This window comes from Suncus etruscus, chromosome 2 (assembly GCF_024139225.1).
Source record: "Suncus etruscus isolate mSunEtr1 chromosome 2, mSunEtr1.pri.cur, whole genome shotgun sequence".
Classification (NCBI taxonomy): Eukaryota; Metazoa; Chordata; class Mammalia; order Eulipotyphla; family Soricidae; genus Suncus; species Suncus etruscus.
In genome coordinates, this window is record NC_064849.1 from 4953142 (window position 1) to 4975200 (window position 22059).

Consider the following 22059-nt stretch of genomic DNA (forward strand, 5'->3'; position numbering starts at 1 on the left):
TCTCCGCCTGCTGGGGGTCACACGGCTGCTTGCTAACCGACTCAAAGTATTATGCCACGTTAAGGGAAAGACCTTTCTGACATGTTTATTATTTGGGTGGTTTGGGGGTCACACTCAGTGGACCTCTGGGCTCCTGGCCGTGCTTGGGATACTCTATGTCAGTGGTCTTCAAACTTTTTAAAGTGGGAGCTGGAGGGCCGGACTATACGAGCTATTAATTCCTACTCACACTGCACATATCTTATATAAATAAAATGAAAACCATTTATAAATAAACAGATCACGCACCAGTATTTTAATGGGAACTATGGGCCTGCTTTTGGCTAATGAGATGGTCAATGTCCGGTTCCATATTTGTCACTGCCAGCTGTAACAAGTGATGCAAGTGGGCATCAGTTAATCTTGATCTGGTTGGAGATTTCAGATGTTTCATTCTTGAAAAAGTCTGTTCACAGGCATAAGTGCTACCAAAGATGGTTACCATTTTGAGTGCATGGTTCCTGATATTTGGATATACACTGAATATATATGCTGGCAGGTATCTTGGCAACAAAACAGCTGGAGGTAAGGTGTCTGCCTTGCAAGCGCTAGCCAAGGAAGGACCGCGGTTCGATCCCCCGGCGTCCCATATGGTCCCCCCAAGCCAGGGGCGATTTCTGAGCACATAGCCAGGAGTAACCCCTGAGCGTCAAGCGGGTGTGGCCCAAAAACCAAAAAAAAAAAAAAAAAAAAAAAAAAACAAATAAAGGGGCTGGAGTGGTGGCACAAGGATAGAGCATTTGCCTTGCATGCACTGACCTAGGACGGACTGCAGTTCGATTCCCCAGCGACCCATATGGTCCCCCAAGCCAGGAGCAATTTCTGAGCGCATAGCCAGGAATAACTGCTTAGCATCACTGGGTGTGACCCCCCCACAAAAAAAAAAAAACCAAAAAGAACAAAAAATAAAGACATCACAAAGTGCCCATGCCAATGCTCTCTGCAAGGATATAACATGTAACATTCATGTACCACAAAAGCAAAGCAATGACAAATCCTTTTTTGTTTTTGGGTCACATCTCTTTAGTAACCAGGCCAGGTGCTCACAGAAGAGTTGGAGACTCACAATGATGCCAGCAAAGGGAACTTGTGTGCACATGTACTCACATACATGTATGCACTTGCCCACACATGACACATGCAATCACACACGTTTTATACATACACACATTTACACCATACACATGATTTAGCACACACACAGGCACACATTACATTCATATATGCATAAATGCACACAGACTATGAAAGGGGTGAGAAACTGAGACTTGCTTTCCCTTGATGTATATACTCAGAATTACTTTATCTTTTCCTATGAGAAAAAAAAGTGAACAGCAGTCACTGATGATCTTACAAGTGAGAGTTAAGGAAGCAGGTGCAGAATGAGGCTAAATGATATTTCTTGGTTTTAAAATTAAACCAAAGACTAATGAAAACAAAATAAATAAAAAAGCTGTCATTTTTCTTTCCAATGTTACAATTCTTAAAAAATGATTTCCAGAGATGAAATATAAGATATATTTATAACTAGGCTTTCAAGTAGCAGTCCAAGATGAACCCTGTACAAATGATATATGTATTTTCAGTTGTTCCATTATTTGTTAGGAAAGTTTTTAAATACTAGACATTTTTGTGGTCAATATATTTTAACCTTCTGAAATAACTTATCAGAACACAACATACAAATACCATACTGTCTTCTCCACAAGAGATAAGTACTGTATGGACATACGTATCTGGCCCGATCAGTGATGCTTCCAACTTCATCTTCAGACCAATACTGCTGCACCGCACAGAAAGCCACACAGACCATTCTCTCGCACACTTAGAATAAATAGTACTTTAGACTCTCTTACTCAGCAAACCAGGGCAAGAATTCACACCTCGAGCCTCACCGCCAGTTTCTGTAGCGTTTAAGTATTCTAGATCGAAAAAGTACACTGGTCAATGTGTACACAAGGTGTATCATGACACATGAGGCACTCAGAAGACACCTGGCCAGATGTGAGGCTAATGCCTTCTAAGCTTTCTGCAGGCCATGTTACTACCCTGGGTTAAGAGTACTCCCTGAGGAGCACAAGTCCTATTAGGGACCTCGACTGCATGCCTCGGCTCCTCTCCAGCCTGTGCCATGCTTCCCGTGCTGGGTCAGCAGTGGCTATGTGGTTGTTTTGGTGGCCGGTGACCTCCCTGTGATTGAGCCAATGGTCATGAGGTCATGCAGAGCCCAGGGTAGGACTAGTGGGCACTGTGCACCTAGCAAGAAAAAAAATCCCTCAAAAATAAAGTGAAATTAAACATACTTCCTGTCCAAGTACATAAAATAATACTTCTTAAAATACAATTTCCTAACTAAAGTCCCTAAATCCTACATGAACATTATTTCCTGAAAGCAGGTTTTCAAAAGGCAATCAGTAGGTCAAATTCAGGTCATTCTTAAATAACACCAGGATTTGCTTTTCAGCGATTAAGACAGCAATTCCCTATATTTCTATATACACTCTATGGTGGGATAGCTGTTGAAAAATCCAAGAATAATAACAAAAGGTACAACCAAAGATTCTTTCCTGGGGGGAGGAAAGCTCTTATAGGATAAAACAGGAATATGGACAACCTGAGTCCCCAGGGGCTCTCCAGGAGAGCAGAGCCCACTGCTACTCTCAAGTCCTTGGCAAACAACCTCAACTTTTTTTTTTTTTTATCAAGTCTAAAATAGATTTTAAAGATTTGGTCATTTCATGGGAAAAAAATTAGGTGTGATTTGCAAGTGACTATTTCTCTACCCCGGCTCTACTATTCTTTCACTCCTTATAAAGGCAAATGCAGAGCGCCATTTCATCTCTCAGACAGACAGAGAGCACAGTCCAATAAATACGATGTACACAGGAACAGTCCTCTAGGTTTCGATGATGCCAGGGTGTGGGTGCTCAGCAGCCACAGTGGTCAGTCCTTCTCCAGAGGCTCTGTTCTGGCTGTGCATCTCCATATCTCCCCTGGGGTTAGAGTGGTCTTCTGGGGAAGAGGGAGTGGTAGCAGAGCTTCCCTGAGTCCACGAGGACAGAGACTCATGCACGGTGACAGTGTGGGCCTCCATCTGGCGCTGCAGGCTGTCCATTTCCTGCCTGGGGAAGTTGGAGGAGTGTCATATTAGAGGTGAAAGGACGAATATCACTTGCTAACGGGAAATCAGTTGTGAGAGAATCTGATCTGGCACACTAGCATCTAAGTGAAGCTTACTAGTTAGACTCACAAAACCTATCAGGGTCACAAGAACTTAAGGGACATGGATGGTACTGTGGCTCCACACTCATGGACTTGTATTCTGGGAAAATGAGGAAAGAGAGCTCAGCCTATCTCTCACACAGGATTCTACTTGTAAACTGAAAGAGAAAAAAAGTGTCTTGGCCAGAAAGTACACTTGTCTTGCATGCAGCTGACTCCTACTTTAATTTTTATTTATTTTGGGTTTTTGGGTTACACCCAGCTGCACTCAGAAGTTACTCCTAGCTCTGCGCTCAGAAATTGCTTGTGGGGGGCTGGAGAGATAGCACAGTGGCGTTTGCCTTGCAAGCGGCCGATCCAGGGCCTAAGGTGAATGGTTCGAATCCTGGTGTCCCATATGGTCCCCCGTGTCTGCCAGGAGCCATTTCTGAGCAGATAGCCAGGAGTAACCCTTGAGCACTGCCGGGTGTGAACCCCCCCAAAAAAAGAAATTGCTTGTGGCAGGCTGGGGGGAGGGGGGACATGACCTGGCATTTGAGATGCCAGGAATTAAATGGGGGTCTGTCCAGTGTTGGCTGCATGCAAGGCAAATACCCTACCACAGTGCTATTGCTCTAACCCAGGGGTCTCAAACTCGCCGCCCATGGGCCGTTTGTGGCCCTCGGTATGACATTTTGTGGCCTGCGGCTGGCCTTCAAATATCGCAGTATTCGCGATTATTCGCTTACCAAATAATCGCAATAAAAATCGCATTAGTAAGAAAAAAATCGCATTAAACATTCGCATACCCCAAGCAGTTCCGTTCGGGATATGCAAATGTTTAATGCAATATTTTATGGTTTTTTTTTTTTTTGGTTTTTGGGCCACACCCGGCATTGCTCAGGGGTTACTCTTGGCTATCTGCTCAGAAATAGCTCCTGGCAGACACAGGGGACCATATGGGACACTGGGATTCGAACCAACCACCTTTGGTCCTGGATCAGCTACTTGCAAGGCAAACGCCTCTTGCTGCTGTGCTAGCTCTCCGGGCCCAATTTTTTGCGATTTTTATTGCGAATATTTAGTAAGCGAAATCCCTTATGCGGCCCTGCCTCACCCCGACTTTGCCTCCTGCGGCCCCCAGGTAAATTGAGTTTGAAACCCCTGCTCTAGCCCCATGACTCCTCTTTTTTAAATCCCAGCCACTACTATGGTCCCTTAAGCACTGCCAGGGGTCACTCCTGAATAATACCAGGAAATAGCCCGTGAGCACTGAGATATATGAGCCCGATTCATCTATCTTACAACCCTGTCCTTCCTCCAGGCATGGCCTCGAGGCTCTTTCTAGCCTGGGCTTGTAAGGGCTCAGGTTTAGGTAAAGAATGTATTGGGAGCCAGTACTCGACAATCCTACCCTACTGACTGAATTTAACAGGCCTATGGCATCCATTCAATGTAGCTCAGCTTTTGCAAGGAGTGACAGCCAAAGAAAATAGTCTTCCAAGTTAAATTATTGGGTCTTTTTGGTTTGGGGCCACACCCAGTGGTGCTCAGGGGTTACATTGGCTCTGCACTCAGAAATTGTTCCTGGCAAGCTTGGGGGACTATATGGGATGCCAGAGATCAAACCCGGGTCAGCTGCATGTAAGGCAAATGCCTCCCCACTATGCAATCGCTATGGCCCCATGTAAATTACTATTAACAGCGAGCGAGTGAGGTGGAACACAGGACAGAAGAATAAGAGCCATACTTCAGTTGCTGGAGACAGTTGTTGAGATTCTTGAGGGGTTCCTTGCTCACAGCAGGCAGAGGCCTCAGTAACTCCTCCAATAGTGAGGCTGGGACTGGACAATCGGGAATCTTCACCGGAGTTACAGGGTTGGAAGAGCTGGCCTCGCCTTTCAAGTCCTTCCTCTGGGTGTCAAAGCACACAGTTAGCTCTCCTGCAAGGGGACTCAACTCACCCACTTGCCTTTGGCAGCCCCATTACTGTTGCTTTTAGTGGCAAATTCCCACTCTTGCCCTCAGGTTGGACCAGCAAAGCTGGCAACCATACAGGTCCACTAATTTGGGTTGAAGATAAAACAAAGCACACACAGCACTTGTCTGGGCTCCTTGGAAGACAGAGTCAAGTAACTGATGTCAGTGCAATGCATGAGAGCTTCCCACCAGAGAGCAGAGTGTGGACTTGGAAGTTTCCTCAACTATTAAGACATCCCAGTACAAAAAATTCCTTCAGTGGACAGTCTGTTAACTCTAAATCTGAGTAGTATTCCTTTTGTTTGTTGTTTTGGGGCCACACCCAAGGGTGCTCTTGAATCTCTTAGGTGGCTCAGGGAACTATATGGGACACCTAGAATCAAACCCAGGTCAGCCCCGTGCAGGGCAAATGCCCTCCCTGCTACACTACTGCTCTGGCTCCTGAGCAGTATTTAAGTATAAAAAAATACTTCTCTAGACTAAGGAGGTAAACAAATGTCAGCACCAGACACTCAAAAGAGGACGTGCAGCTGCTTTGTTCCCTGGACTCGCCTGCTCCACACACAGACCAAGACCTTTCTTGATTTATGGAACATTTTAAACAAAATAGTATTTGAGTTAAAAAGGAAAAAAGGCATCAAAACAAAATGGTTTGCCCAAGTAGAGCAGCCCAGTATCCCATGCTGTTAGCTATATGTAACCTGTATAAAGAGTGAGAAGACTGGCCAGCTCCCACCAGACATGCCCCCAGGCTGCCCATATGTCAGAGAGTGAGGTACAGACCAGTCACTATCTGGTGTCCTGTGGGGAGGAGGGAAGTGTCATCCAGTTACCGCCCATGTGTCAGGGAGGGAGGTGCAGCCCAGTTACCGTCTTGGCCATGCTGTGGTGCAAATCCACATGCAGCTGCTGGTTCTGCTGTAGCAGTGTCTTCATGCTGTTCTTGAGCTCTGACACTTTTGCTTGAAGCATAAATTTATCTTTCTGCGTCAGGGACAGATCGTCTCGTACCACCTCCAGTTCTGATTTGATATTCTGAGGAAAGTGAAGTCAAAGATATTTTTTGGGTGGTTACACCAAGCTGTGTCACAGGCCACACTTTAAAAAAAAATGGTCAGAGCTCAGTCCTGCTGTAGGATCAACCTGAGGTGGGCCAATGGCAAGCCAGTTGGACTGTCAAGCCCTGGACTGTCAATACCTATTCTTTGCAGAGAAATTTGTTAGATAGACCTGAGAGGTTGACGAGTTTGTCTTGACTTAAAGAGAGCCTGTTCCCAGCACATGAGCACAGCTCAGCAGGGGTTTGGTCTCCTTCAGTGACTCGACTTGGGCTTCCTTCTAAAATGAGTGAGTCTGCAGAGCCATATGGTGGCAGCCTGTACCCACCCAGACTGCCTGTTACACTGAGCACGCTCCTGGCTCAGTATTCCCTGGGACTCTCAGCCACCGGATCCTCATTCCTTGGTACCTGCAGTAACTGCTGGAGTCCGTCCAGTTCCATCTGGTTCTGTTGCTCAGTTGAGTCTAGTTGCTGCTTCAAGGTCTGAATTTCTCTCTCTTTCTGATCCACCTCCCACTTGAGATTTTCCATCTTGAGGAGGAAAAAGATGCATGACCAAAAAGAATTTTACTTTTTTTTTTTTTTTTTTTGGCTTTTGGGCCACACCCGGCGGTGCTCAGGGGTTACTCCTGCTGTCTGCTCAGAAATAGCTCCTGGCAGGCACGGGGGACCATATGCGACACCGGGATACGAACCAACCACCTTTGGTCCTGGATCAGCTGCTTGCAAGGCAAATGCCGCTGTGCTATCTCTCCGGGCCCTTAAAGTACTTTCTTATACTTCTATGAAACAGTTCTAATTGAGGGGCTGGAGAGATAGCAAGGAGGTAAGGCGTTTTTGCCTTGCATGCAGAAGGACGGTGGTTCAAAAAGGGGATCCTATAGGGTCCCCTGAGCCTGCCAGGAGCAATTTCTTTTTTTTCTTTTTTTCTAGGCTAGTCAAGTGAAGCAGTGGGAGTGGAGGAGGAACAAAAAAATCCGTAACTGGCTGTGATCAATGAATTGTAAACACCACTGCACTTGGACCAGCAGAGCCAGGAGTGGCCCCTGAGCGCTGCCGGGTGTGACCCAAAAAAAAAAAAAAAAAAAAAAGAAAAGAAACAGTTCTAATTGAAACTCTATTGTTGAATAACATATTTTTTGTTTTGTTTTTGGGCTACACTGGGCAATGCTCTGAGGTTACTCCTGGCTCTGCATTCACGAATCACTCCTGGCAGTGTGTAGGGGACCATATAAGAATCCAGGGATTGAACCTGGGTCAGCTGTGTGCAAGGCAAGTACCTTAACTGCTGTATTATCACTCCAGCCCCTGAATATCACTTAGAAAATACCTTTCCAAGCTGACAGGAACTGGACAATCTGAATTTACCCCCCCAGCAGAGTCTGACTCTGGGAGACCCACAGGGGAGGAAGTCACCTCTTGGTTCCCCAGGGGTGTCTTGCTCAGCTGTTCATCGAGCTGTTTCTGCAGGAGTTGGAGCTGGGTCCGGGCCTCTGCCAGCTCTGCCTGGAACTGTGCTACTTCCTGGGAATGACTCTTCTCCTGAAACCTTGAATGCAGGGCACAGGAAAGGAGTAAATGACAGCACTTCACTTCCCAACACCTTACAGAATGGTATCAGCTGTGTCCCCTCCTGGATGAGAACTACTGGAATGACAAAAGCTCAATTCTGGTCAGGGACTGACCTAAATGGTGCTCAGACAACCCCCTGGGCGGGAAAAAACATTGCTGAGTCTCACTGCAGATGCATTTGGAGAGAAGGCAGAGGCATGTGTGTGAGACCTGAGGCTACATCAGTCCACAGCAATCCTGAGAGGTTAGAAGCCAGTGCCCCAAACTGGGACTCTCTGTTCCAACAAGGACAGTAGAGGGGCAGAGCAGGGATACATTTTACAACTGAAGCTCAGTTCAGCCACAGGCTTTTGGTTTGGAAACTGGCCATTTTTCTTTCTCCTCTAAAGTGCTAGCAATTTTTTAAAACCTAGGAATCAGGTCGAAGGAGTGACCCTGAGATGGCAGGGCTTCATACGTACCGGAGATTCTCGGCCTCCTCCTGCAGCTTCTGCACCAGGTGCTCCTTGGCCTGTAGCTCCTTCTTCACCTCACTCAGTTCTAAGGTAGCAGCCTTAAAGTGGCGGCGGTTATGTCCCGCATCCACCTTTGCAGCAGCGACCTACAAACAGGAAGTAGTAGCGTCACCTGGGAGAAAGCTGGCACACATGACTGAAGTAGGCACAGCAACCATCCTCTTGACCTAGATGCTCTTTGTAGGGTTTCCTGCAGAGATGTTCACAGTCCCAGTCAAGGACCCAAATACAGAACATATGATTGGCAGGCAAACACATGAAATGCCGCAACCAGAATATATTGAATGCATACTGTATGTAAGATTTTCTTGGTCAAGGGGCCCAGAGAGATAGCACAGCGGTGTTTGCCTTGCAAGCAGCCGATCCAGGACCAAAGATGGTTGGTTCGAATCCCGGTGTCCCATATGGTCCCCCGTGCCTGCCAGGAGCTATTTCTGAGCAGACAGCCAGGAGTAACCCCTGAGCACCGCCGGGTGTGGCCCAAAAACCAAAAAAAAAAAAAAAAAAAAAAAGATTTTCTTGGTCTCAAAAATTCTGACCATCTTCCTCAAGCTTAACTTTGTATTAAGTTTATCAGGGCCAAAGTGGTGGCGTAAGTGGTAAGGTATCTGCCTTGCCCATGTTAGCCTAGGACGAATCGTGGTTTGATCCCCTGTCATCTCAGATGATCCCCAAGCCAGGAGCAATTTCTGAGCACATAGCTAGGAGTAAACCTAGTGAGCATCATTGGGTGTTGCCCCAAAACAAAATAAGAAACAAAAAAAGTTTATGTATATTTAGAGGAATCTGCTTTTCATATTGCTTACCTATAAAAAAGTACTCCTAGGGGGCCAGAGAGATAGCATGGAGGTAAGGCGTTTGCCTTTCATGAAGAAAGACAGTGGTTCGAATCCCGGCATCCTACATGGTCCCTTGTGCCTGCCAGGGGCGATTTCTGATCATAGAGCCAGGAGTAACCCCTGAGCACTGCTGGGTGTGACCCAAAAACCAAAAACCAAAAAAAAAAAAAAAAAGTACTCCTTTCCAGGGCCAGAGATAGCACAGTGGTAAGGCATTTATTTGCCTTGCATGTGGCCAACTCGGGACAGAGCTATGTTCGACTCCCAGAATCCCATATGGTCCCCAAGCCAGCTGGGAGCGATTTCTGGGCACAGAGCCAGGTGTAACCTCTGAGCGTCACCAGGTGTGGCCCCAAATAAAACAAACAAATAAAGTACCCCCTTTATGATATAAGTAGCTTTTCTAAGAGTTTTTCTTTTTTGGAGGGAAGGGCCATACCTGGCAGTGTTTAGGGCTGTGCTCAGGGCAAGGTTTAAGGGACCATACAGGATGCTGGGACTGAACCAGTGTCAGGAGATCAAGGGAAATACTTTTTCTTAAACATTTCAAAGGGAACTGGAAAGATAATGCATGGGTTATAGTGCTTGCCTTACGTGAAAACTGACCCTGGTTCAAATCCTAGCAATTATATGGTCTCCCACGCCTTGCAGGAGTGATCACTATGCACAAAAGCAGGAGTAAATCCTGAACACTACTAAGTATGAACCAAAAATCAAAACAAAAAAGAACCAACAAAACCACCACCAAACTATTCGTATCAAAATACCTTAAAGGGGGATGGAGAGATAGTACAGTGGATAGGGTGCTTGCCTTGCATGCAACTGACCTGGGTTCAATCTCCAGAACCACATATGGTCCCCAAGTGCTGCCAGAAGAGATGCCTGAGCACAGAGCCTCGAGTAAGGCAAGACATTGCTGCATGTGACCCAAATCACACCATCCTGTCCTCCAAAAACTAGATGAGCAGAAACAGCAGACAATAAAGCCTCTTTCCTGAAGAGCACCTTACAGTAAGGAATCAGGCATGAAAAATTCTTCCTGATAAAGAAGAAAAGTCTCTGCCACAGAGGCAGGCTGAGGGATGGGAGGAGGCAAGGCAGGAGGGAAACTGGGGATAGTGGTTGCGGGAAGTATACACTGATGAAGAGATGGGTGTTGGAACCATTAGCAATTTTCTGTGTATACTACAGTAGTTTGATAAACATAAAAACAGTAAAATAAACTCCCATAATGGGGCCGGGCGGTGGCGCTAAAGGTAAGGTGCCTGCCTTGCCTGCGCTAGCCTTGGACGGACCGCGGTTCGATCCCCCGGTGTCCCATATGGTCCCCCAAGCCAGGAGCAACTTCTGAGCACATAGCCAGGAGTAACCCCTGAGCATTACTGGGTGTGGCCCAAAAAACAAAACAAAAAAAAATAAATAAACTCCCATAAAAACAAAAACCAGAGGCCGGAGAGATAGCATGGAGGTAAGGCGTTTGCCTTGCGTGCAGAAGGATGGTGGTTCAAATCCCGGCATCCCATATGGTCCTCAAGCCTGCCAGGATCGATTTCTGAGCACAGAGCCAGGAGTGACCCCTGAGTGCTGTCAGGTGTGACCCAAAAAGCAAAACAAAACAAAACAAAAACCAGTTCTTCCTGTGTAGCACTTTCAAGTGCAAAGCAGATGAACACCACTGCTAATGGTACATCTCTTCATTCGCAGTTTGCCTCTTCAGCTTGACCCTACACACAGGACAACTAACTCTCCAAGCCCATGCATGTTCCTGGAACAGTGTTCCTTCTTCGGGTGGGTACAGTGCCTCCTTCCATGCCTGCTCACTGCCACCTGCACCCTAAAGCACCTTAGCTAAGGAACCAGTGTCGGACATTCCTAGGAGACACCCTTAGCTTTCAGACAACTGAGAAGCTGTTTAAAGGTTCAATGATGGAGCAATCAGAGCAGCTGGGAGCCGGCCACACACCTGTTCCTTGAGGCTGCTCACAGTCACTTTCTCTCTCTCCAAGGCAGCCTCTAAAGTCTGGATGATCTGCTTCATGTGTCGGTCCTCCTCCTCCTTACGCTGTAGAACTGCCTGCACCTGCAAAGGTAACAGACACATGCTGGCAAAGTCCTTTGGAGCTCAGTCCACTCAGTACCATGAGGTCAAACAACATCACATGGACACATCAGAAGAGTTGGAGAAAATCTGTTACAGAGGCAGAAACTGGAGTTCCAGGACTGCAACCTCATTATCACACCCCAGCGGGTAGCTGGGAGCACCAAGGCAGGAAAGGCATGAAAGGCAGGCCATCCACTCACAGCCTCTGAGGTGGAGCACAGCCTGCAGATAGAGTCTAAGAGTCTAAGCTCAAAGGGGGCTGAACATGGCAACTTGGGAGCTTCTCTAAACCAGCTTCTAATCAGACACTGTGGAGCGCAAGGCAGTAGACCCAGGTCAGGCATGAGTCCAGGCTTTTTGATATTTTTTTAAAACTGGGCCTCCCAATCGAAGCTCATGGGATCTGGGAGCCGTTCCCAGCAAGTATCTGCTAACCACCAGGAGTGCTAAATGTTTGGGCCCTTCAGGGCTGGGGAACACTAGGGCAATCCAAGCAATACTTGGAAGTCTCCAAGGTCATATCTAGTAGTGCTCAGGGAACTACATGACTGTCACCCCCTCCCAGGGCAAAATGCTGATATTACCCCAGCCCACTTCTGAGAGGGGGTCTATGGAAGATAATAAAAGAGTTGCCTGAGAGGTGTAAAGGGGCTGGAGAGAGAATCAAGAAGTGGCTGGAGGGTTGGCAGCATAGAGGGATAAGAAACAGGTTTAAGTTCAAGGCGGCTTATGGAGCTTGCTTGAAAGGTTTAAGCTTAGAAGCCATACATGGTGGCTAGGGCCTTGAATAAAACTGATGTCTCCTGAAATCGACTGCTATGGGTCATTTCCTCACCACTACCCTGAACCCTGAGACCAGCTGGCAGGAAAGGGGTTGCAGGCTCCTGGCCCAGTCTGGGAGAGAAAGGCCTCACCCTCCATCCATCCACTCCAACCAGCCCCATCCAGGACTCTATAATTAATATGTAATTCTACATATGACTACAATTAGTAGTGTCCCCTCATTCCATAGAACCAAACATTTTTTTCTGTTATGTTTTGGGCCACACCAGATAGTGCTTGGGAGCTCTGCCCAAAAGTGACTCAGGGAAGTGCTCAGGGACTGTATGTGGTGCAGGAAATGAACAAGGGTCACAGTCACCACAACTGAATTCAGCATTTAAAAAATTTTTGGCCACACCTGATGGTGATCAAGGATTACTGTCACTGCACGTAACATGGATGTCTCCACTATAAGGGAAAGCATACTCCAGATGTGTCTTTTGGCTTTCCTGGTGAAGTGCCTAATTTTCCCCAAGAAATAATTCAGAAGGCCTGTCGGTGGAAGTCAATCATAACCCCTGCATGGATTACTGGCTATATTTCTGACATGGCTGTGACATTATTTATCTCTTTACTTTATTTATTTGGCTTTGCCTCCCTTGCTAAACTATAGATATTAGGCCTCAGTTTTCCTGCAGTCTAAAAAAATTTCAGTACCAAAAGAAAGCTGCTAAATTCCCCGCTGGCTAGTATATTTGCAACTCAAAGGTTGAGCCAAGCCAGTTCCCAGCAACTTGCTTTTTCCTGCTCTCAGCTTCATGGTGCTAACAATAGCTTCTGCCTTTCTTGAATTCTACTTTCCAGAGGCTGTGAACTTCTTGCAAACCAGAATACCTCCGTCTCATGTTTTCTCTAACCTCTAGCAGGGCTCTTTCTCACCTACATCGGGTAGTTATTTGATATGTAGATTCTAGGTCAGGGGTCTCAAACTTGCAGCCCCGCAGGCCCTCCGTACAACATTTTGTGGCCCTGCCCTAGAGAATCTTTTTTGGTTTTGTTTTGTTTCAGTTGTTTGGGTCACATCCCCAATGTTCAAGGCTTACTACTGACTTTGCACTCAAGGATCACCCCAACTTTGCCTCCAGTGGCCCCCAAGTAAATTGAGTTTGAGACTCCTGTTCTAGGGTCTGGTACCATTGTGTTGTCCCTCCTAACGATCCTCTGCCCTTTGTTTCCCTAAAAATACCTTGCATACCAGAATTGTGCTTAAAATGTCATCAGCTGAAAAGTAAAGTTTGTCTCTTGTCTCATAGACGTGGGTCCCCATACAATGCATTTTGTGTGGTCTCAGTTATTTCATATTTCATATTTTGCCATCCGCGCAACTCACTCTCCCTAAAGTGAATCTCACTGATGGCTGTAGGACAGAAGCTGCCTACAGCAGATTACTCCTGTTCTGCACTTCAAGATCACTTCCGGCAGTGCTTAGGGAATCATATGTGGATCCAAGGATTAAATCTATGTCTGCCATGTGTAAGGCATTTCTCCAGCCCCCTGAGTCCTGTTCTAAATCCACAATTCTTAGCTTCTGAGTCCCAAATGATGGCCCCTCTTGTATCCTAACATTTGCCTACCAAGGAGTAATTAATGGTCCCAGAGTAGCTACTCTAGGACTCAAGATTAGAACCTCAGAGATGTGGAGGGTTTGAGATTTCATTAAGTTCTCTGAACATGGGCCCGGAGAGATAGCACAGCAGCGTTTGCCTTGTAAGCAGCTGATCCAGGACCAAAGGTGGTTGGTTCGAATCCCGGTGTCCCATATGGTCCCCCGTGCCTGCCAGGAGCTATTTCTGAGCAGACAGCCAAGAGTAACCCCTGAGCACCACTGGGTGTGGCCCAAAAACCAAAAAAAAAAAAAAAAGTTCTCTGAACATGTTTTCCTCATCTAAGAGACCTTCAGAGTGCTGTCTGCTGACACATAGCTCAGGTGACTGATGTGGGGTAAGTGTGACAACCTTACCTGAAGATTCAACTGGACCAAATCTGCCTCCCGCTGAGCTAGGGCAGATTCTAAGATGCTGTTGTGTTCCCATAGAGCTGAGCTGGATTGGCTGAGGCCTGCAACCTTCCCTTTCTCATGTTCTAACTCCAGAGTCAGTTTCTTGTTTGACTCCTCCAGGCGTTTTATTTTCCTTCTAAAACCTCTGGACTCCTGAAGCTGAGACAAACAAAGACATTGTGAAGAACCATTCATTCTGCTTAGCACACCCACAAACACAGTACATGCAACCTAACTGCAGAGGGAGTGGCACAGTCATAGGAACTGAACTGAACAGGACATGAGATCAAGGCCAATGATCTTGAGAGCCACCCAGAGACCCTGTGGTAATCTTTGGTGACAGTTAGGCTGTTGAGAACCACCAGATACAACTGTTTGAGGGCCTGAGAGTTTCCGAGCTTGTTTGTTTGTTCAGAGTCAGGTACTGAACCTGGGTCTCACATGCATGAGGCAGTGTTCTACTGCTAAGCACCATGGTTTGCTTCCCATGCCTCCCCACCCCCAACCCTGCCAACTTCTTTCGAAGGTCCAGGCTTCTTAAACTTGATTCTTGTTCTTTGGAGCCAGAATGTTCTAACTTAGGGTGCTAAGAAACAGTATGTGGAAGATGCACCCCACCCTGGCTAAGGGCTCTTGTCCTAACCAAATGTCAGCTGTTTGAAGATCTGCAGACATGCGGAGACAAAATATGAGCAAGCACACAGAAGACCCTGGGACTAGGGGTCCTCTTTTTGTTCATTCTTGTGAGGAAATGTGGCCTACCTCATCTTCTAGCTCCAGCACCTTCTCCCTTTGCTCTTCAAGCTCCTGGGTGGTCATCACAATGACTTCTTGTAGCTCCTTCTCCAGCATCATCTTGCTATGTCCAAGGGTCTGCAGCTCTACCTCCAGGGCCTGAATCTTCTCCTATGGCCAACACAGGAAGTGGCTTGGTTATTCACTCAGTTCAGAAACAAGCCCTGTGATGGTTTCTGAATGGCTCATGGGGATGCCAAGGAAGAAACAAGCATGAGGGTAATCCCAAGCCCCCACCCACTTCCTGCACACGAGTGCCGTCTGTTTCTCCTGGTCCTTTTGAAGGCCTCAGAGGGGAACTGTCTGTGAACCTTGATGGTTACCTACATGCAGAGTGAGGTCACTACCACTGTTGCTAGCCTGGGCTCTCAGTTGGCTCAGCTCTGCCTCTGCTGATTCCTTGGCCATGAGGGCCTCCTGCAGGCGACGACTAAGGATGCCCACTGCATTCTCATAGGCCTTATGCTTGGCCTTCATCTCCTTCTGAGCACTGTTGAGGTCCAAACCCAGCACTTTCATCTTCTGCTTCTGTTCAGAGATGGCCCTGTGTGGAGTGGAGGAATACAGAGAGTCTGAACTCATGTAGTGAGCTGAGCAATGACAAATATAGGCAGATGCATCTGGAAACTTGTCCTTTGCTGCCTTCCTCCCAAAGGCTCTGGCAAGAATGAACACATGTGACTTGGGCTCCACCTTCTTCAGTGACAGTACTACCTAGACTTTTTATTTGGCCTACTGACCTCTTTTCAGGAAAGAGTATCACTGAGAACCCCTTGAAAATCTACATTTCCTTAGTGAATAAACAGAAAGGGTCCACTCTCTGCTAACTGTACCCAAGGACACGGCTGTCAGTTCAGACTGCTCCAGCACAGCCTAGTGGCACTTTCTATGATGGCTCAGAGAAACATAATGGGTGTCAGTACCCCCACAGAACTCAGAACGCAGCAAGCTTGTGCTGACTGGGACGAGTCTTAGTACGCTGAGAAGACAGAGGGAAGGCAATCAGTCCTCCAGACCAACCAAAAGAATCTCTTGTGCTCTTAAAGAGTAACAATAAAACTGTTTCACTAACAACCTCTTTCTATCAAAAGTGGAAAAGATGGCTCAAAGGTTGGAGCACATATTTGCATGCAGGAGCCCTGCATTTGATCTCAAGCACTGCATAGGCCCTCAAACATTGTACGAAATGCTCAAGAATACATGAAAGGGGGTAATATAATTTAGTGGGTATTGGGTTTGCCTTACACACAGATGACCCAGTTCAATCCCCAGTACTAACCATGGTCCCTTAAGCACTAAGAGGGAGTGATTCTTGAGCACTGAGCTAGGATTAAGACCTGAGCACAGCTGGGTTATAGCCCAACAACAAAAACAAAACAACCAGGGGCTGGAGTTATAGTGCAGCAGCTTGCCTTCATGTGGCCAACCTGGGTTCAATCCCCAGCACCACATATGGCCTCCTGAGTCCACCACAAGTCATCCCTGAGTGCAGAGCCAGGACTAAGACTTGAGCACCATTGAGTGTGGCCCAAAAATAAAGACCCCAATAGGATGTCTCTGCACATAGGCACTTAAGCCTGCAGGGAGCACACAATAATCAGGGAAGGGGAAGAGAAACAAAAGGTAGCTTCCAGGGACAGGGCGATAGCACAGCAGTAGGGCGTTTGCCTTGCATGCGGCCGACCTGGGAAGAACTCGGGTTCAATTCCCAGCATCCCATGTGGTCCACTAACCCTGCCAGGAGCAATTTTTGAGCACAGATCCAGGAGTAACTCCTGAGCATCGCCAGGCGTGGCTCAAAAACCAAAAAAAAAAAAAAAAAAAAAAAAGAAAGTAGCTTCCCTGTTAGCATATCCAAGTAACAAACTGGGATTCTTCTGTGAAGACAGCAGCCACCAAATCACAATGGAACCAACTAGAAAACTGACATCTCTGGTGCCTGTGAGGGCAAGTGCTACACCATGGTACCCACCCAAGCAGCCTGCTTACTTCTTGGCTTCTTGCTGTAGCTCCTCTACTTGTTTCTTGAGCGTCTCATTTGCCTCGGAAAGAGCAACCATCTGCTCTTTATCAATCTGCAAAGACTTCAGAGGGAAGGGAGGGAAAGACAATAAGAAATAAAACCATAGGTTGGAGCAATAGCACAGTGAAAGGACATTTGTCTTGCATGTGGCTGACCTAGGTTTGATCCCTGGCATCCCATATGGTCCCCTAAAATTCCCAGGGTGATTTCTGAGTGCAGAGTCAGGAGTAACCCCTCAGTACTGTTGAGTGCAGCTAACTGTACAAGTTTTTTTTTTTTGGGGGGGGGGGGCAGCACACGCAGCGGCGCTCAGGGGTTACTTCTGGATCTGTGCTCAGAAGTAATTCTCATAATTGCTCCTCGCAGGCCTCAGGGGACCATATGAGATGCTGGGAATCAAACCACTGTCTGTCCCTGGACCAACTGTGTGCAAGACAAACATCCTACTGCTATGCTAGCTCTCTGGCCCAACTGTACAGTTTTCTTTCTAAAACCCAAAACCAGGGGCTGGAGCGATAGCACAGCGATAGGGCGTTTGCCTTGTATGTGGCAGATACAAGACAGACCTTGGTTTGATCCCCAGTGTCCCATATTGTCCCCACGCCAGTAGCAATTTATTTATTTATTTATTTATTTTTGGATTTTAGGGTCACACCCAGCAGCACTCAGGAGTTACTCCTGGCTCCATGCTCATGAATCGCTCCTGGCAGGCTCGGGGGACCATATGGGATGCCCCATATGGGATGCCGGGATTCGAACCACGACCTTCTGCACGCAAGGCAAACACCTTACCTCCATGTTATCTCTCTGGCCCCGCCAGTAGCAATTTCTGAGCACAGAGACAGGAGTAACCCCTGAGCATCACCAAGTGTGGCCCAAAAAGCAAAAAAAAAAAAAAGAAAAGAAAACTCAAAACTACCCCCCCACCCAAAAAGAAAAGAAAGAAAGCAAAGAAACAAAATCCTCTGAAATCTGATTGTTAGGACCTGTCTCCATGGGAGCACACCCAAGAGTGGGCTTTAGACTATGGGAGAAGCTTACCCTTTCTATGACCACTAAACAAGAGCCCCAAGTGTCACATTGTACATCCAGTGCACACTAGTGGGCACAATCAAGGGGTGTGTTAAAGGGGGAAGTTTCTGGGTTATAGCCCCACCTGAAGTCTCCTGGGACCATCTTTTCCATAGACTCCCAGGCCCACCTCCCCAGAGAACATTCCTTCTTCCTAGAGCCTCCGTAGACTCACACAAGCCCATGCTGTGTGCTCTAGACTAGTCTGGCTTCCTGTAGGATTCCTGTAGATACTGTGCCCTGACTTCCGTGTCAGCCTTATGTCCCCCATTAGATAGGGCGCTAATTTGGGTTCCCCCACCAACCAACCTTTCTACCTGAATCCTATTTCTCTTGAGGAACTTCTGAAATATCTTCAACCTACCTACCACTTGCTCCATAGCTTCTGTTGCTTCTAGATTTGGTGTTTAGAAACTACTCTGCCACCCAGACGAATCTGCACTGAGGGACCTGCTCTCTGGGTTCCACTTCCACACTCATTCCTTTAGATGGGGGAATCTTTTTTTTTTTTTTTTTTTTGGGTTTTTGGGCCACACCCTGTGACGCTCAGGGGTTACTCCTGGCTATGCGCTCAGAAGTTGCTCCTGGCTTCTTGGGGGACCATATGGGACGCCGGGGGATCGAACCGCGGTCCGTCCTAGGCTAGCGCAGGCAAGGCAGGCACCTTACCTCCAGCGCCACCGCCCGGCCCCAGATGGGGGAATCTTTACACATGCAGAGCACACCCTAGTATCTGTCGGGATTCTTCACAGATTCCACTGCACTTCAAGTGCAGAATCCAGACCTGTGGTGAACTGTGCAGTGCTTTCTGTGTGCCTATCATGCACATAAGACTCTGGTGCCTATTCCATCCTTAGATCCAGGAGCTCAAAGGCCAGCAACCAGTGTCTCTCTCCAGCAGCTCCCTTCAGGTGCCTATTACCTTCCCAGCTGTATTTCCACCTGTCTGTCTCTTCACATGAGCTCCAGGAGGGCCTAGTTGCACAGTTCTGCTAAAAGCCTGCTCCATCCAGCCCACAGAATAAGTCCAGGGTGTTTTTGGCTAAATCCTTATAAACCTTCTATAAGCTGTACCTGTAAGTGCACCTGTAAGTCATCACGATCTTTTTGTACTGACTGGAGATGTCCTTCGAGGTCCACCATCTGTTGACGGACCTGGGAGACTTCCTTCTGCAGACGTGATTGTTCTATCTCCACGGATTTCTTTTCCCCCTGAAGTCTCATCAACTCCTGCCTCAGCTCTTTCAATTCCAAGTCCAGTTTCTTCTTTGTGGCTTTCAGTTCGCTGATGAGCTTTTCTTTGGAGGTGGTGTCCCGCCGGTAGGCCTCCACCATCACCTGTCCAGAGGACATAGAAGCTGTAGCTATGGGGCTAGGATTTGGGAGTCATCAAGGGTAAGTGTAAAGCATTAATTCCTAATCTAAGGCACAAGCTGTTTTTGTGTTTGTTTCTGGACCATATCCAGTAGTGTTCAGGGGCTATTCCTGGCTATGTTCAGGAGTTACTCTTGGCTGTGACCAGGAGACCATAAATGGCTCTGGAGATTCAAATAGGGGTTGGCAGAATACAAGGCAAGTGCCTTCCTCTTTTTTTTTTTTTTTCCCCGGCCACACCCGTTTGATGCTCAGGGGTTACTCCTGGCTAAGTGCACAGAAATTGCCCCTGGCTTGGGGGGAACCATATGGGACGCCGGGGGATCAAACAACGGTCCTTCCTTGGCTAGCGCTTGCAAGGCAGACACCTTAACTCTAGCGCCACCTCACAGGCCCAAGTGCCTTTCTCTTGTACTATCTCTCCAGCCCCAAATATTTGGGCGCCAAATAAAACATTTTCTCAAATCCAAGAAATTACTGGAACTTGATTCAGTGCCTAGAACCAGGGTTAGACTTGAAATGGTCCTGATTCCTCCCACCCCCTGGGGACTTCCTCAGGGATATGTGATGCTGGGCTTCTAGCAGACATTTCCTTAGATTCACCTCACACTGCTGACAAGGCACACCAGGGCTGTCATTCCTCAGCCCCTGAAGGAGTTTACTGATGCTGTAAACTTCTCATGTCCACTACAGCTCTCACTTCATGATATAAAATATGCCCCGCAGCCTTCTGCATGCTTCAGGACTTACTTGGTATTGATCATGGCACAGCTTTAGAGACACTTAAACAGAAACTCAGCACATATGGTGAAGAGGCTGCTCCCTCATGATTAGACATGGTGATCCCACCATTAAGATGCATGGCCCACTCACTCTAAAACACACTTTGACTTTAGAGATAACAGAATGGGGGAACATATCTTAGAATCAATCAAGTGCCTTTAAAACATGAAAGAGGGGGGTCAGAGCAATTCTACAGTGGGTAAGGCATTTTACCTTGCATTCTGTCAACCCCTATTAGCCAAGCATACAGCTGAACTATGATCCCTGAGCCACAAGGAATAATTTCTGAATGCAGAGCCAGGAGTAAGACCTGAGCATTGCTGGATATTCCCTCCTCCCCCCAAAAAAAGAACCTGAAGGAACCAAGAGGTTATCTTCCCCTTGATTAGTGTTCTCCTCTACTGAGAAGATAAGCCACCCACAGGATGTTCCATACACTTGCTTTACATAAAGAAAAGCAACAATATATTTTTACCTTCTGTTGAAGAAACTGTTCCTTTATTTTCTGCATCTGTTTTTTCAAAGTAGAATTTTCTTCTTGCAGGTGATCCACCTATGAGGGACAGGTTTGCACAGATGTTACATGGATGGCTTGTGTTCCCAGGGTTCCTGAGGCAGGAAAATAACCATCAAAGTTGAAAAAAAACGTTCCTGGGGCTGGAGCAATAGCACAGTGGTAGGGCATTTGCCTTGCACGTGGCCAACCCCAGACTGACTCTGGTTCAATTACTGGCATCCCATATGGTCCACTGAGCCTGCCAGGAGCAATTTCTGACCAGGCACCATCTCTATCTTATTTCTGCTTTCAGAAGACTCAACCCAGTCAACTACCAGGAAGTCTATTAGTGACACAGGCAAATTCAAATATGAGAAATAATGTCCTACATTACCCAGAGTCATTGTTTTTCAGTGTCAGGTAATGTCCCTCTTACTGGTAAATAAACAAACTAAACCTTATCAAAGACGCTGACCTAATTCCTGACCATCACAACGACATGCTTATCATAATCTAGGAAGTAGTTCAGAACAGGTTAATGTCTGCAGAGGAAACAGAGCCTGGGGCCGGAGAGATAGCAAGCAGCCTACCCAGGATCTAAGGTGGTTGGTTCGAATCCCAGCAACCCATATGGTCCCCTGTGCCTGCCAGGAGCTATTTCTGAGCAGATAGCCAGGAATAACCCCTGAGCACCGTGGGGTGTGGCCCAAAAACCAAACAAACAAACAAAAAACCAGACCCTTTTCCATTTAACTATCTGAAAGGAAAAAAAGGGAATTATCTTGTCCCTGATGCTAATGAAGTAGAATTGAAAGACATATTTGCTTCCTACTGCTAATGCTATTCTGACCACAATGTCGCTTTCATGTTTTCTGTATTTTTGAACATTTGCTTATACTGATCCATCTCAGGCTGCAGCAAAATGGCTCCAGGATGATATGCAAGTCACATCACATTCACCTGGCCCCCATGCCACATCCTTACCAGCCTCATACACAGATAGCCCATAACTGCCCTGCAAATGTGTCCAAAGGGTCCAGCTGTGGGAAGGAAAAGGCCAAAGTTCCAGCCAGCTTATCCAGTCTGAGCTCCACATCTTCAGCAGAGATCTCTTGGTCTAATACTTTTTTATTTTTGGTTTTTCGGGCCATACCTATTTGATGCTCAGGGGTTACTCCTGGCTATGTGCTCAGAAATTCTCCCAGGCTTGGGGGGACCATATGGGACTCCAGGGGGATCGAATCGTGGTCCTTCATTGGCTAGTGCTTGCAATGCAGACACCTTACCACTAGTGCCACCTCACCGGCCTCTGGTCTAGTACTTTTAAGCTTTCAACCCGTCTTCTTCATTTTCCAAGTCTACATACCCAGTTGCAAAAAGCACATCACA

The 22059-nt window shown here is 47.0% G+C and overlaps 1 protein-coding gene across 1 annotated transcript in view; it reads right to left on the reverse strand.

Annotated features, from left to right (window-relative positions):
• Nucleotides 1-2268: 2268 nt before the first annotated feature.
• GOLGA3 (golgin A3) overlaps nucleotides 2269-22059 on the reverse strand; it is a 41911-nt gene continuing 22120 nt past the window's right edge. Inside the window, exons 11-23 of the mRNA XM_049769273.1 lie at nucleotides 20650-20727; nucleotides 19092-19355; nucleotides 16913-17007; nucleotides 15251-15467; nucleotides 14891-15034; nucleotides 14090-14287; nucleotides 11170-11286; nucleotides 8314-8453; nucleotides 7697-7829; nucleotides 6689-6811; nucleotides 6091-6255; nucleotides 4991-5154; nucleotides 2269-3161 (exon numbers count right to left, since the gene is read on the reverse strand). Coding sequence (XP_049625230.1) covers nucleotides 2936-3161; nucleotides 4991-5154; nucleotides 6091-6255; nucleotides 6689-6811; nucleotides 7697-7829; nucleotides 8314-8453; nucleotides 11170-11286; nucleotides 14090-14287; nucleotides 14891-15034; nucleotides 15251-15467; nucleotides 16913-17007; nucleotides 19092-19355; nucleotides 20650-20727 — 2064 coding nt within the window. The 3' untranslated portion in view covers nucleotides 2269-2935. The remainder of the gene's footprint in view (nucleotides 3162-4990; nucleotides 5155-6090; nucleotides 6256-6688; nucleotides 6812-7696; nucleotides 7830-8313; nucleotides 8454-11169; nucleotides 11287-14089; nucleotides 14288-14890; nucleotides 15035-15250; nucleotides 15468-16912; nucleotides 17008-19091; nucleotides 19356-20649; nucleotides 20728-22059) is intronic.